Source organism: Pelodiscus sinensis, chromosome 1 (assembly GCF_049634645.1).
Source record: "Pelodiscus sinensis isolate JC-2024 chromosome 1, ASM4963464v1, whole genome shotgun sequence".
Taxonomy (NCBI): Eukaryota; Metazoa; Chordata; order Testudines; family Trionychidae; genus Pelodiscus; species Pelodiscus sinensis.
This window is the reverse complement of record NC_134711.1, coordinates 132,518,135-132,534,012: the sequence shown is the minus strand read 5'-3', so window position 1 is coordinate 132,534,012 and position 15,878 is coordinate 132,518,135. Positions and strand designations below refer to the sequence as shown.

Genomic DNA, 15,878 nt, shown 5'->3' with positions numbered 1-15,878 from the left:
CCTTTCCTAATGGTACCTAACATTTTTAGCTCTTTTGGCTGCTGATGCACAATAAGCAGATGTGTTCAGAGAACCATCCACAGTGACTCCAAGATCTCTTTCTGGAAGGGTAATAGCTAATTAAATCCCATACTTTTGTATATGTAATTGGGACTGTGTTTTTTAATGTGCATTTTCTATATCAACACTGAAATTCATTTACCATGATGTGGGCCAGTCACCCAGTTTTCTCAGATCCTTTTGTAACTCTTCACAGCCTGCTTTGGAAATAACTGTCTTGTACCATCTGCAAATTTTGTCACCTCACTTGTTATCGCCTTTTCCAGATCATTTATGAATATGTTGAACAGCTATTAACCTTTCTCTATTCTGAAAACTCACCATTTGTTTCTATCCTTTGTTTCCCATCTAACTACTTACTGGTCCCTAAGATGATATTTCTGCTAATCCCGTGAGTGTTTGCTTAGTAGCCTTTAGTGAGGGACCTTGTCAAAGGCCTTTTTAGAAGTCTGAGTACACTATATCCACTGGATCTCCCTTGTCCACATCCCCTCAAAGAACTGAGGTTGATGATGAATGATTTCCTTTTAAAAATTGTATTTATCTGTGTATCTGATAAGTCTGTTCTTTATAATAGTTTCAGCCAGTGTTGCCAGACTCACCTCTGGAGCTTTTTACCAAAAATGATATCACATTGGTTAGCTATCCTCCAGTCAGCTGGTAAATGGATATATGCCACACTTAGTAGTTCTACATGGACCTGCATTTGGAATGGGAAATGTGATGTCCCTTCTCTCTTGTGGTGATTCATTCCACAGCCTTGTATTGGCCCCCAAGAATGCACTGTTTTCAGCACAGGTGAATATCATCTGTATGGGGACAAGTTCCATTTTGCCTGGGGAGCTGAGCAGAGCTGCTGAGTAATAATAACAAAGAAATAGTACTGAAAGGAGTCACATCATTCAGAAATATGTGTGCCCTGTGTGTTAGTTGCTCGGTTATAAAGCAATGCCAGGTCATTGCTCTCTGCCTGTCGTGTTCCAGTATAATGTCTCTTTCTAAAATCAGCCTGAATGTAAACCCACAAATCCTTTTGCTCCTATGACAGGAACTATAATGGAGGAACACTTCATTCAGCTTCTAATCACATTCTTTTCTGGGCTTCTAAGAGTCACCCTTAGGTCTCAACCCGTAATTGAGGGTTGTGATATTCTGCTGAGCCCTACCTGGTGGTTTGGGGAGGAGCTGGCTGGCTGGTATGTGATCACTTTCTACCTTGTTTCCAGCTGCTAAATTGTATGAAAAGAAACTAAAAATACATTTAAACACCTTCCTAATATTGCTGTTCAATGTGAGCAGTTTGCTGCAGTTGCCACAGGGATGTTATGCAATTGCACATGGGAGGGGAGGTTGGTCCATGCTTTTGTGAATGGGAAGGGAGGGTGTACATGAGATAATCTCTCTATGAAAAGGATCGAGAGCCCCTGCTTTGATGTCAGGATTGCAGTGCATGCAGCTGAATACTCCTGGCTTTATCACAACCAATCATATGTGAATGCTATTTTTGGAAAGCACAGCATGGAACTATGGCACGTGTAGCACATGTGAATTAGGGAAGTATTGTCTATTTTTGGAACTCATTTGCATATGTGCTGAGTCAAGGTTCATGGAGTTTAGGAATAGCCTGCACCTAACAAAACTTGCTGAAGCAGATTTCAAGAAACAATGTCAACTCTGAACCATTTTTGGCGGCGTGTAATTCCTTTCTGCATCGATTTCAGTAGCTCTGGAGAGGAGCTAGTTGAAAAGCTAAAATATGCTTTTCAGATGAATGGGAGGAGGCAGAGAAAAGAAGAGGCACAGTAGAAAACAGAAAGTGAATTGAACAGCCAAGAGTTAAAACTCCAAAAAGGCACTGAATGCACGTACAGGGAAACAAGCAAGCCACAAATAGTGCACAGCAGGGCCCGTGTAGTGTGCATCCTATTTTACCTCTGCAACAGCAATCTGATTTCTGGGGTGTAGCCATCAGACAGAAAGCAGCAGAGCCAAACATTGCCAATTTTCTTCCACACATTGATCTGAGGAAGTGGGTCTGGCCCACGAAAGCTCATCACCTATTAAACCATCTTGTTAGTCTTTAAAGTGCTGCATAGTCCTGTCTTTTGTTTCAAAGATTGAGAGTGGTACGGTAATCGGAGAGTCACAAACAATCCAGTCTCTTATGAGTACAGTATAATCAACAACCTCTACATCCAGTGCAAACAAACAGATTATCAGATCATATTTTTAGTTAGAAAAAGATGTGGACTGTGGTCAGAGAAGTAGCTGAATGGGGTTAGTCACTATGAATGAATTCTGTGAGCAGAGGTGGATTAAGATTTATTAGGGCTCTGGGCACAAAGAACATTGGAGCCTCCCTCACAGCCCTGTATGGGGCCCCACAACTTGTTTCTCCCCTTTCTCCAAGGTGGCATACCCTGGGAGGCAGGAGCAGGAGGCAGGAGTGAGGGATTGCTCTACGGTGCACTGAGCCTTCTTAGGGCAGGTTGCGGGGACCTGGGTTTCCCCAAAGTGGCCTGGGCTCCCTGAGCATCTCTTATTACAGCCTAGAGTAACCATATGTTCCCTTTTGGCTGGGATCCCCCCCTTTAAAATCCTGCCAGAGACCGCCTAACATTTTAGGCAAAACTGGGCATTTGTTCCATTTGATCTTGCCAACTGGTGATCCGTTGGCAAGAGCTAACTTGATAAACGCTCAGTTTTGCCACACATAAAAAAAGGCCTTTGGAGTGAGCAGTGGGGGTTGTGGGAAGGATGCACCAACTCTGGGGGCAGGCAAAAGGACTCGGGCCATTTCTGCACAAGAAAGGGGGAGAGCAAAGGGCTGAGGTCAACTCCATGTGGGGGGAGAATATGCTCACCCGACTACAGCTGGGATCTAGCTTCCTGGTGGAACTGGGTGGAGCCTCGAGGGGAAAAGGAAGAACAGGCTAAGGAGCAGGGTGCTGGAGTTCTGAAGGAGTGGGGGAAACAGGGGGCAAGGCTTCAGTTACGGCACTCGTATGGGGCCTTCCATATTAGCCAGGGCTCCTGAGCATGGGTTTTGTGGGCCCATGCAGTAATCTGCCACTGTCTGTAAGGATTATGGGTTCATCATGCACAACTGAGCATAAGTAAGAGCACATGAGATGGGAAGGCTGAATGGATACTGTGTGCTGAAATTGCATCCATCTGTCTGCTTAGTTCTTCCACAACTGGGGCAGCCTGGATGCAAGCTAGGTGGAATGTTCCACAGAGGTTAGCTCCACAGCTACACTGTTGATGGGGCTATCCACCCCTATTTACCAGCATTAACTCAGAGTGCCGACACAGTGTGGTTCCACAATACTTTGTAAGTTTTCTCCTAAATCCTTGATTCGGTGAACTGTTCCAGGAACTGCGGGATAAGTACCCACAAGGTACATTTGCTACACAAGCAGAAGAGACTACTTTATATGGAGAAGCTAGCCGGCTCCAGGATGAATAGGGTCTTCCATTCATCCACTGTGCCAGGAAAGAGTTTTGGCTCAGAAGGACCCATGTAGCCAGGGCCGCATTATGACTTTCGTGGGCCCTAGGCACTTTTGCCTTCGTGGCCCCTTTCTCCACAAAAAAAAAATTAAAAATTATTTTTGATATAACTTTAAATACTTCAACATTTTATTTTTAAATTTAATAGATTTTTGTGGCCCTAAAAGTTTCATTTTCTTCTGATGTGAGAAAAAAATTAAAACATTTTCTTCGACCCTAAAAGTTCATTTTTTTTCTGATTTTAAAAGAAATTAAAACATTTTTGTAGGCCCCTAAAAGTATCGTGGGCCCTAGGCACTGTGCCTACTGTGCCTAATGGATAAGTCAGCCCTGCATGTAGCATCCTGTGTGGAAGCTGGAAGGAGCAGCACAGGTTGTAGAAGGGAAGGGTTTGGGGAAGGCATGAAGAAGCCAGTGTGTGTGCACATGGTTTCAGTGCTAGGGGCTGTTGCAAGCTCTGTGTAAATAGTTTGCTTAGTAAAAAGGCAGTTTAATTTCATAAGCACAGGGTCCTCTCAGTTTATTACTTAGCACACAGCACATGAACCAACCCCGCAGGGGCAGATGATCATTTTGCAGGGCCCAAGGCAGTCCAATTTCGCGGGGCCCCCCTTTGTCACGGCGCATGCTTCTTGAAGCGTGGGGGCCCTGCTTGCCCTGCCCTATATCTGCCCCTGCAATCACGGTCCCTGACATATAGGTGTCTGGGCAGGAACATCGTAGCACATTTAGCACAACTGAGCACAGGCCACAGCCTAGCGTACTGATGCAGCAGATAAAGCCTGGCATGAAAATGTCTTGCAAGAGTCACATCAGAGCCAGTAAATCTGCAGTGGGGTCCTTTGTGTCAGCATTATGCGACATCTGCCCTGGCTCAGATGGCTGGTGATGGAACCTGGTACCAGTAGATCTAAATGCATGAGCAATTAGCGCTTGAGCCAAATGACCCAAGTTAATTAGCTTGAAGGTGTAGCAGCAGACCCTTTACAAAACTCAGTCACTAACGGAGGAGAAAGAGCCACGCTGTCAGCATGGATTTATGAATGCAGAGAAGGAAAAACACCCTAACACTCTCTGATTAGTGGCCTCTTTAAGGCCCTCATCCAGCAAAGCAAATCTCATATATACCTGCATAAATTCAAGTGCACAAATAGTCCCACTGAAGTAAATGCAAACTACATTGATTATACTAGCCGAGAGGATAATTTATCATACAGAAAAAAATTATTTCTCCAAATTTAGGCACCAAACATGAGATAATGTACCTGCTAGCGCATATAGAAATGTATGTTGTAAACCAAGCATATGATTGTCTTTTGGGGGTAGGCAGCTGGGGCACAGATATAGAAAGACTTATTGACTGATATTCTACTGTCACAGTCTTTGGTTGCTGGGCCATACCAGAGGTAGCTTTTTTGGAAAACTGGACCTAGGAAGCTATTTATGTTATTACTGTTGGCACTGGGATGAAAGTGCCTTTTAAAAATTTGGACAGCTGTCATGGCTCTGGTGCTTACAACATTCTTCCATTTAGCAAGAGAATTTATAACAAGTTGCCTGTAAGGGCATGAAGAAATTACATGAAAAAGAGAACAATTCTTTGGATTGCTTGAAACAAAGGGACAGGTATGTTAGCAAAGTGTGTTTAAAAAGGTGCTGACTCCCTCAATATATATCTAAGGCTGCACCTGCATTGCATGCTTCTTTGGGAGGCATGTAAAGCATATACTGGGGTAGCCCCCTTAGTATTAGCATGGACTTAGGTAGCAATGTAGATGGTGAGCAGAACCTAGGCTGTCTACTTGCCCAATGTATGTCTCCTGTAGGCTGCTATTTTTAGCCACTTAGGCTATGTCTACACCAGTGGTCGCCAACCAGTAGATCGGGATCTACCGATAGATCTTGGAGCCTTTGACAGGTGATCCTGACAGGTTTGGTAAGGAGGCTATCAAGTGCTGGCACTTTAGCTGCCTCTCTCAGCATTGCTATGTTGCTCTTGCCCTCTGCCTTGGAGGTGCCCCTCACTCCTGGGAGCTTCCTGCTTGCAGTGCAGGGCATGAAAGAAGGCGGGGGATACTGATGTCAGAGTGCCCTTCCCTCCACCCTATACCCATCTCCACAGAGCAGAGTGGGGCAGGGATGGAGAGAGTTTGCTGGCTGCTTTTGGGAGTGGTGCAGGGCCAGGGTAGTGATGAGCCTGCCTTAGTCCCCTACACCACCACCCAGAAAACACTTGTGGTAAGTGGGCCTAGCTGGAGCCAGCATTCCAAACCCTGGACCCAGTCCTGAACCTCTCCTGCACCCCAAACCTCTGTCCACAGCCTGATAAAAGTGAGGGAGAATGGAGTGACCAGGGGTGAGGCCTTGGAGAAGGGGCAGGAAATAGGTGGGGCAAGGGTATTTGGGTTTGAGGTAGATCCTGGATTGCACTCAAATTCAAAAAGTGATCTCATGCTTAAAAAGACTGGAGACCACTAGTCTACACTGGAAGTATCCCGAAATAACTATTTTGCATCTTTAAAGCAGCTCATTATTTTGAAATAGATTTCAAAATAACAGGCACGCTATTCCATAAGAACATAAGAACGGCCATACTGGGTCAGACCAGAGGTCCATCCAGCCCAGTATCCTGTCTGCCGACAGTGGCCAATGCCAGGTGCCCCAGAGGGAGTGAACCAAACAGGTAATGATCAAGCGATCTCTATCCTGCCATCCATCTCCACTCTCTGACAAACAGAGGCTGGGGACACCATTTCTTACCCATCCTGGCTAATAGCCAATAATGGACTCACCCTGCATGAATGTATCTAGTTCTCTTTTAAACCCTGTTATAATCCTAGCCTTCACAACCTCCTCAGGCAAGGAGTTCCACAGGTTGACTGTGCACTTTGTGAAGAAGAACTTATTTTTATTTGTTTTAAACCTACTACCCATTAATTTCATTTGGTGGACCCTAGTTCTTATATTATGGGAACAAGTAAATCACTTTTCCTTATTCACTTTCTCCACACCAATCATGATTTTATAGACCTCTATCATATCCCCCCTTGGTCTCCTCTTTTCCAAGCTGAAAAGTTCTAGTCTCTTTAATCTCTCCTCATATGGGACCCGTTCCAAACCCCTAATCATTTTAGTTGCCTTTCTCTGGACCTTTTCTAATGCCAGTATATCTTTTTTGAGATGAGGAGACCACATCTGTAACACAGTAGTCAAGATGTGGCTCTGTACGTCGAGTATTTTGGGGTATGTCTACACTACAAAGTTAATTCGAACTAACAGACGTTAGTTCAAATTAACATTGACAGGCGCTATGCTAGCGCTCCACCAGTTCGAACTTAATTCGAACTAGCGGAGCGCTTAATTCGAACTAGGTAAACCTCATTTTACGAGGACTAATACCTAGTTCGAATTAGCTAGTTCGAATTAAGGCCTGTGTAGCCACTTAATTCGAACTAGTGGGAGGCTAGCCCTCCCCAGCTTGCCCTGGTGGCCACTCTGGGCACCACCAGGGAAACTCGTCTGCCCCCTCCCGGCCCTGGAGCCCTTAAAGGGGCACGGGTTGGCTACGGTGCCCGTGCCAGGTGCAAGCCTGCCAGCACCCAGCCAGCAGACCCTGCACCTGGCACGGCTCGAGGCAGCCACCCGCTGCCACCCAGCCCTCCGCCTCTTCCCGGGACCAGGCTGGCGGCTCCCGGGAGCCTGCCCGGATCCGCAAGAGGCGGGCGTCCGCCTGGTCTAGTGCGGAGATCGTGGACCTCATCCACGACCTCCGCACTAAGCACAGGAAAGTGGCCGTCTAGGCCAGGATAGCTGCCAGCCTGGCCACCCAGGAGCAGGTTTGCATGAAAATCAAGGTGGTCCACTGAGACCCCCGACCCTGAGCCCCGAGCTTAGAATGCCCATACTGGGTCAGACCAAAGGTCCTTCTAGCCCAGTAGCCTGTCTGCCGACAGTGGCCAACACTAGGGACCCTGGAGGGGATGGACCGAAACAATGACTAAGCCATTTGTCTCGTGCCATCCATCTCCAGCCTTCCACAAACAGAGGCCAGCGACACCATTTCTACCCCCTGGCTAATAGCACTCCATGGACCCAACCTCCATGACTTTATCTAACTTCTCTTTAAACTCTGTTCTAGTTCTAGCCTTCACAGCCTCCTGCAGCAAGGAGTTCCACAGGTTGATTATTTGCTTTGTGAAGAAGAACTTTCTGTTATTAGTTTGAAGCCTGCTACCCATTCATTTCATTTGGTGTCCTCTAGTCTTTCTATTATGGGAACTAATGAAGAACTTTTCTTTATGCACCCTCTCCACCCCACTCATGCTTTTATAGACCTCTATCATATCCCCCCTCAGTCTCCTCTTTTCTAAGCTGAGAAGTCCCAGTCTCTTTAGCCTCTCTTCATATGGGACCTGTTCCAAACTCCTGATCATTTTAGCCCTCCCCTCTCCCACCCTCTCTCTTCCCCTCTCCCACCTCCTTTTCCCAGTTTCCCCGAGTTTTGTTCAATAAAGAGAGTTTCTATTTTTGAACACACATGTCCTTTATTTTGTACATCAGGAAGGGGGGGCTAGGGAGGTATAAGTGGAAGGAGGTGAGGGAGGAATGGGGTACGAGCCCCCGATGGGGAGGACTGGGGTGGCTCTGCGGGCTTCTCGGGGTGGAAGCTCTCCTGAAGCCCCTTGATTGACCCCCCCCCCAGATGGCAGCCTGCGGCAAGTGCAGCCGGGCTGATGGCTGAGTGCTGTGATGTGCCGAGTGTGAGCACTCAGGGCACTCCAAGCCAGGACTGCTTTGCAAGCGGGGAACCCCTGAAAACTGTCTGTCCGGGGTGGGGGTCGGGTCCCTTTAAGCACAGCCCTCGGCTAGCCTGAGGCAGCAGCTCCACACTCTAAGTCCTAATCTGATGCCCTGCCGGCACTGCTTCCGGCCAGCCTTAACCCCGGTTCAGGGTCCCCTCAGTGTGGACATGCTAGTTCGAATTAGCAAAACGCTAATTCGAACTAATTTTTAAGTCTAGATGCACTAGTTCGAATTAGCTTAGTTCGAATTAACTAATTCGAACTAAGTTAGTTCGAATTAGTGCTGTAGTGTAGACATACCCCCAATGTCTCTGTAGCCCTCATTCCACGAGGGTTAAGGGACATTTTGGAATAGTGAGTTATTTTGAAATTGGGCACTGGGTAGTGACACACAGCTCAAATTGCATAGAATATTTTGAGGTAAGGGTGCAGCGCGTAGATGTATTAGTGTCCCACGGCCTCCCAGCTGTGGGAAAAGACTCCAGCAGCTCCCTTCTGCTGGAGCCTTTCACCAACACATGTAGCTCCTCACTGCAGTGTGGACAGTTTGCTTTTCACTGTAGCATGTAACTCCACATACTCTACATGTGACTGAAAGTGGTGTGTAGGATAGACCTGACTTAAGAGCTGCATTCACCCCCAAGAAAAGCATTCACCAATTATGCATCAATTGGTCTAGGTATCAAGACTTCCAGCCTCCTCAAGTCCAGGCCTGTCTTACCTAAGGTCACACAGGAAGGCCATAGCCGAGCAAGAAAAGGAACCCATGTCTCTCATGTGCTACATAAATGCAGGTAACCACCAGACGATATTTCCTTTCATTTTGAGAGCACCAATGGGATCTAAATGGCATGGCTTAGGCTGATTTTTTTAGTGCACCTCTGTCTGTTTGGACATCAGGGAATGTTTGGCACAGCAACCTTGAAAGCCCTTTATCACACAAGTAGCCTTTCTTTACTCCTTGGAAGTCAATGTGACTACATAAATGAGTCAGAACAACTCACAGCTACAATTTACTCACATAAATCAGGGTTGCTGAATTTAGTTCCTTGTGCTATTAGTCACTTTTTCTACTATATCCATCATTTGTTTATGGATTAAACAAAATGTCTTTATAAAAGTGAACATTAAATGATTCCATTCAGCCAAACCCTACCCGAGGAAAAGTGTCCGAATGTGTAAAGGAAGTTCAAATAGTGATTTCTGATCTTCTTAATGGCTATGTAGTGGAACAGGAAAAGCCACAGAAGTGTGAGTTCATTGTTCCCCCATGCGGTGGAAGAAGATAAAAAGAAGCAAATCATGAAGCAGGTCCACAAGAAATACATTGTGAAGCATCTGGAGGAGAGGAAGTGAATATGTATTCACAAAGGGCAAGTCATACCTGACTCACCTGATTGCCTTCTATGATGAGATAATTAATTCTGTGGACATGAGGAAAGTGTGGTATGTGATAAATCTTGACTTTAGCAAAGCTTTTAATACTGTCCCCACAGTATTCTTTCCAGCAAGTTAAAGTAGTTTGGATTGGATGAATGAACAAAGGTGGATAAAAGAACTGGGTGGATTGTTGGCATCAATGGCTTGATGTCTCATTGGCAGCCAGTATTGAGTATAGTGGTCCAGGGGTTGGTAATGGTGCTGGTTTTGTTCAATATCTTCGTTAATGATCTGTATGATCGGATGGTCTGCACCCTTAACAAGTTTGCAGATGACACTAATCTGAAGGGAGAAATAAATATGCTGGAGGGTAGAGTTAGGATCTAGAGTAACCTAGAAAATTGGAGGATTGGGCCGCAAGAAATGTGATGAAGTTCAAGGAGGAAAAATGCAGGGTCCTATACTTAGAATGGAAAAATCCCAAGCACTGTTACAGACTGGGAACCAACTAGCTAGACAGCAGTTCTGCAGAAAAAGACCTGGGGATTACAGTGGATGAAAAGCTGGATGTGAGTCAACAGTGTGCCCTTGTAGCCAAGAAGGCTAATAGTGTATTGGGCTGCATTAGTAGGAGCCTTGCCAGGAGATGGGGACTACGTCTACATTGCCTTCTCTTGCACAAAAAAATATGCAAATGAGGCAAAGTGTGGAATATTGCCGCACCTCATTTGCATAATTAATGAGGCTCGGTTTTTGTGCAAAACCCTCCTCTTGTGCAAGAGCCGTTCTTCCTGAATGGCAGAATGGCAGAATGGCTCTTGCGCAAGAGGGGGAGTTTGCATAAAAAGGAGGCGTGTAGATAGCTTCTTTTTGCACAAAAGCCTCTTGCACAAAAATGGAGCCTCATTAACTATGCAAATGATGTGCGGCAATATTCCACGCTTCACCGCATGTACATCTTTTTTGCCCAAGGGAGGGCAGTGTAGACGTAGCCTGAAGGAAGTGATTATTCCCCTCTATTCGGCACTGGTGAGGCCACATCTGGAGTATTGTGTCCAGTTCTGGGCCTCTTGCTACAGCAAGGATGTGAACAAATTGGAGAGAGTCCAGCAGAGGGCAATGAAAATTATTAGGAGGCTGAGGCACAAGACTTATGAAGAGAGGTTGAGAGAAATGGACTTATTTAGACTGCTGTAGAGAAGAGTGAGGAGGGATTTGATAGTAACCTTCAACTCCCAGAAAGGGGGAGGAGTTCCACAGAGGATGGAGCTAAGCTGTTCTTAGGAGTGGCAGAAAACAGAACAAGGAGCAATGGTCTCCTGCAAAGGTTGCAGCGGGGGAGGTCTAGGTTGGATATTAGGAAAAAACTATTTCACTAGGAGGATGGTGAAACACTAGGATGGGTGGTGGGATCTCCCTTGTAAGAGATAGGAGAACTGAGAGGCTTTAATTAGAGTTAGTCCTGCTTTGAGCAGAGGTTTGATTTAGATGACCTCCAAGGTCCCTTCCTACCCTAATCTTCTATGATTCTAAGGCTACGTCTAGAATGCAAGCCTCTTTCGAAAGAGGTTTTTTTGAAAGATACTTTAGAAAAAGCCTCTTTCGAAAAAGAATGTCTAGACTACAACCAGTACTTTTGAAAAAGCGAGCTACTTTTTCAAAAGAGAGCACCCAGGCAGTCTAGATGCTCTCTTTTGAAAAAGCCCTGTTTGCATTACATAGCGCCTTTTTTCAAAAAAGCACTTTAAAAAAAAAGGCATTATTCCTTGTAAAACGAGGTTTACCATAGTCGAAAAACTGCCACGTTCTTTCGATTTACTTTCGAAAGAACGCGGCAGCAGTCTAGACTCATGTAAAGTTTTTTGAAAAAAGGCCTCTTTTTTTTTTCAAAAAAAGCTTGTAGTCTAGCCACACCCTAAGTGTCACTGGATTGTCATAGAATGTATTTATTTATCTTTGAGAATTAGGGGGGATGGAACCCATATGTGGTCTTACTGAAATGTAATGAGCTCAGGTCTGGTATATAAATTGGATAAGACCCACAGAGAAACACATGACATTTGGGCAAGAAAGAGGAAGGAAATGGGCTGGTCAAGGCCGGAGTAAGCCAGCTGTGGCAGAAGATTCTCTATTTCAGAACACAAACCTTGCACAACAACAGGAGGTTGCCGGATAGCTCTAGTTGACTTGAAACCTGTAAACCTCATTCTACAAGGAATAATGCCTATTCCGAAACAGCTATTTTGAAATAAGGCGTGTGTAGATGCTCCACTACTGCTCTTTCAAAATAGCCCTTTATCGGGGCCATTCTAAGTTATTCCTGCCCAGTGCCTCTTGGGGCCCTAAATCGAGATAGCACATCTACATTAGGGAAGCCTGCCTCGGACTAATTTTGAGGCTTCCCTGCAGTGTAGACGTGCTATTTCGAAATAAGCTATTTCAGAATAACTATTCTAGAATAGCTTATTTTGAAATAGCTGTGCAGTGTAGACGTACCCGATATCAAGAGGAAGATAACTAGAGATGGCAGCAGCTTTCAGAATGAACTCAAAACCAGGCAGAAATTCAACTTTGTTCAGATTTAGTCACAAGCTTGAATCTCAGGTTAGATTCAAAAGAAGTTCTTCAGAAAAAGTTCTGAGGCACTTGGGCTCAGTAGTGAAGGAAATGGACTCCAATTTCCAGCAATCCTGAGTTATATGTAGAGTAAATTTATGGGCTGATTCATGGTTTCTGACAGAAAGTTTATGAAATGTAGTAGTTTTATTGAGAAGTCAGGAAAAAAATAAGAGGTTTTGAATGAGCTTTAATTTTAGCTTTGTTTTCATGGTTTAACTCTCTCAGGGGCCATGTGTCACTCAAACTCACAACACAGTGAAAACGCAAAAGGTGTAAATTCACACAAATATAAATTGGATAGAGGAAAGGGCTGTATTAGAATTTGTTGAAAAGAGGGGAAATTTAAAAAAAAATCCAACATTCCCCCCCACCTTTTTCAACATGTTGATCAGCTGTGTATTCGGTTGAAAATGGGGGAAATAAATTGGGATATTTTTCATCTTTTTTTTTCAACCTCAAAATTTCAAGTTCCATCAACATTTGAAACCAATGAACCATTTCAGGTTTGCCTGCAGACATGAACTGATGCTCTACAAACACCTATAAATGAAGTATGGCTGGTCCCTGTGATGTCGTAGGAATTTTTGTTAGGTTTATTGCCACCTGGTTGCAAATGTGAAAATAGCTATTTCCAGTTAGCAACCTAAGGCTACAGTGAGCATGATCCTTGGGGGAGGGGAAGAAAAATTTTTTCAAGATGAAGACTGCTTAGTTCCCTACGTGAACTTGTATTAGAATAAAAATATTTCCTTTTTTATTTCTAATCTGATATGGGTCTCCATATAATATAGTCCCCAACACTGACTTAATTGTGAATTGACAAAGGGCATGCCCCCCTTTTATCGCCCCCTCTAATTTGGAGAAGGAATGTGGATTCTCATTCAAATATTATTGTCTCTTTTTATCTACCCCTGCCTACATACAAAACTAGAGAAAGAAGAGCGTTGGAAAGACCGTGTGGATCACCCATTCTTATGCATGGTGTCCCAGTCCAGGTAAGTTCCCACTCTTGTCCACTCACTAGACTAGTGGGTGGAGGGAGACCCAGCTGTTGGTTGCCATGTATTTTAAGCCTCTGGAATGTGAATAGAGCCAATGCACTGCTGCTGCCTTTGGGTCCCCGCAGGGTGCTGATCATCCAAATAGCACTCTGTCTCGAGTTTCGAAATAGCGGAAGCTCTGATTGCCATTCACAGAAATTATGCCTCATAAAAGGTGTCCGTTATTTTGAAGGCGTCCATTATTTTGAAATTATTTCAAAATAACGGAATGGCTGCGTAGACGCTCACATTGTTATTTTGAAATAACGCTAGTTATCTCAAAATAATGGTGCAGTGTAGACACACCCGATCAGAGCTCTAGAGTTCACATCTCTCTTGACTAGCCTCTTACAGTCTATACAGCTCATCAACAGTTTCTTAGTTATTTAGTCAGGTTATTTGTATAGATATCAATAACTCACACCCTCATGTTTCATTTTCACAAATCCTCCTTCTCTTGGGTAGCATTCATGTGACTGACGTGGTCTGTTGTGTTGTGAGGAATGACTCTCAGTCCAGATGGTTACAAGTTTAACATGGAACTCATTCAAATGTACAATGTAATTCTGCTATGTACACATTGTGTCATTTCTTAAATGGAATGGAATCAACAACATCATTGCAAATTCACCCACCTACATTCCCGTGCTGCATGATCACCATGGAGGATCACAGAATGCCCACCTGTCACACACAGCTCTGCCATTATACCTAATTCTATAAATGTATAGCAATTAGAGTTAAGAGATTACTATTATTTATTATTTTATGTAATGCCTAGCTCTCATGTAGCATGTTTTATCAGTGGATCTCAAAGCAAGTCAGGAGGTCAATTTCAATTGCCCCATCTTAAAGATGGGGAAACTGAGGCATGGAGAAACAAAGTGACTTGTCCAGTGTCAGACAGCAGGCCAGTGGCAGGAACTAGGACTAGAACCTAAGTTTCTGTTCAGGGTGACAACTGTTAGGAAACACTTCCTATGTAACAGCTTTTCTACACAGATTGCAAAGCCCTTTACAAAGGTGGATAGGTTTCATTATTTCTATTTTCCAGTTGTGGAAAGTGAGCCACAGAAAACTGAAATATTCCCAAGGTCTGTGATCAGAGCCAGGAATACATCCTAAATCTCTTGACTCTGACCCTCCCTACTGGACTTTGTTGCAAAAATAATTTCACATAGTAATTCCTTTACTATATTTGTCCTCTTTTTCTTTCCCTACAAAGTTGCCAGGAGCTTACTTCAGTTTTTTTCAGGTGAGTTATTCATTTTATTTGAAATTTATTTTATTTGAAGGTCTAGTTTGTATTACTTTTGGGCTCTGGGATGTGCCTCCAGCATGTGGTATATCTCATCTCATTCATTAAATACCCAGTTGCAACCAATGGGTGAAATCAGAAAATCACTACATTCTCAAATGAACTCACCCCAGAGAACAGGAAGAGATAGAGGTACACTATCACCTGGGGGTTTCCACTTTTCACAAAACAATCACTCCATATCTGAGATCTCTCTCCTTGTTCTCAAAGAAAACCTGCACACCACCTTCAAAAGTTGAGACTAGAAGCTTAAATTTGTAACTTTCCTAGACACTAAAAATCATGGCCTAGATACATTGGAATTATGGCATATTATATGAATTTATGACTAACGCTGCCCCTCTCCCACCTCTCCTCTTTCCCTCATAGAATCCTAGGGCTGGAGGAGACCTCAGGAGGTCATCAAGTCCAGCCCCCTGCCCAAAGTAGGACCAACCCCAACTAAATCATCCTAGCCAGGGTTTTATCAGGCCAGGACTTAAAAACCTCTAGGGATGGAGATTCCACTACCTCCCTAGGTAACCCATTCCAGTGCTACACCACCCTCCTAGAGAGAGAGTTTTTCCTAATATCCAACCTACACCTTTCCCACTGCAACTTGAGACCATTGCTCCTTGTTCTGCCTTCTGTCACCACTGAGAACAGCCTCTCTCCATCTTCCTGCACGACTGAAGAGGTGTTAGCTGGCCACTTTGCCTTGAATGGCTCTTGACATATGTAACTACTTATTCCAAACAATCTATTCCACCTTGTATTTAGCTGTGACATTGAGTATATTTGCCAGGCCTGAAGGCTCTTCATGTGGGCTCCAAAGCTTGTCTCATTCACTATCAGAAGTTGGTACAATAAAGATATTACCTCACACACTTTCTCTAGGATGTTGTATTTCTGGTTCCTGATTATTACTCGAATGCCATGTCCACATTGCCACTTATGTGGGCAAAATGAATGTGACTCGGGGGGCATGAAAAAGCATGCCCTGAGCAACATAACTTATGGTGGCATAAATGATGGTCTGTACAGCACTATGCGGGTGGTGAGCTTTTCCTACTGATAGAGCTACTGCTGCTCATGGAGGTAATTTTATTACGTCAACAGGAAAGCTCTCTCCCATGAGCAGCTATGCAAGCAATCTTACAGCAGCAC

General features: G+C 44.4%; 1 protein-coding gene across 1 annotated transcript in view; it reads left to right on the top strand.

Annotated features, from left to right (window-relative positions):
- The window catches only part of LOC102462814 (uncharacterized), a 95,717-nt gene that overhangs the window by 66,974 nt on the left and 12,865 nt on the right, over window positions 1-15,878 (top strand). Inside the window, exons 5-7 of the mRNA XM_075901749.1 lie at window positions 9,055-9,169; window positions 13,306-13,369; window positions 14,640-14,669. Of these exons, the coding sequence (XP_075757864.1) occupies window positions 9,055-9,169; window positions 13,306-13,369; window positions 14,640-14,669 (209 nt within the window). The remainder of the gene's footprint in view (window positions 1-9,054; window positions 9,170-13,305; window positions 13,370-14,639; window positions 14,670-15,878) is intronic.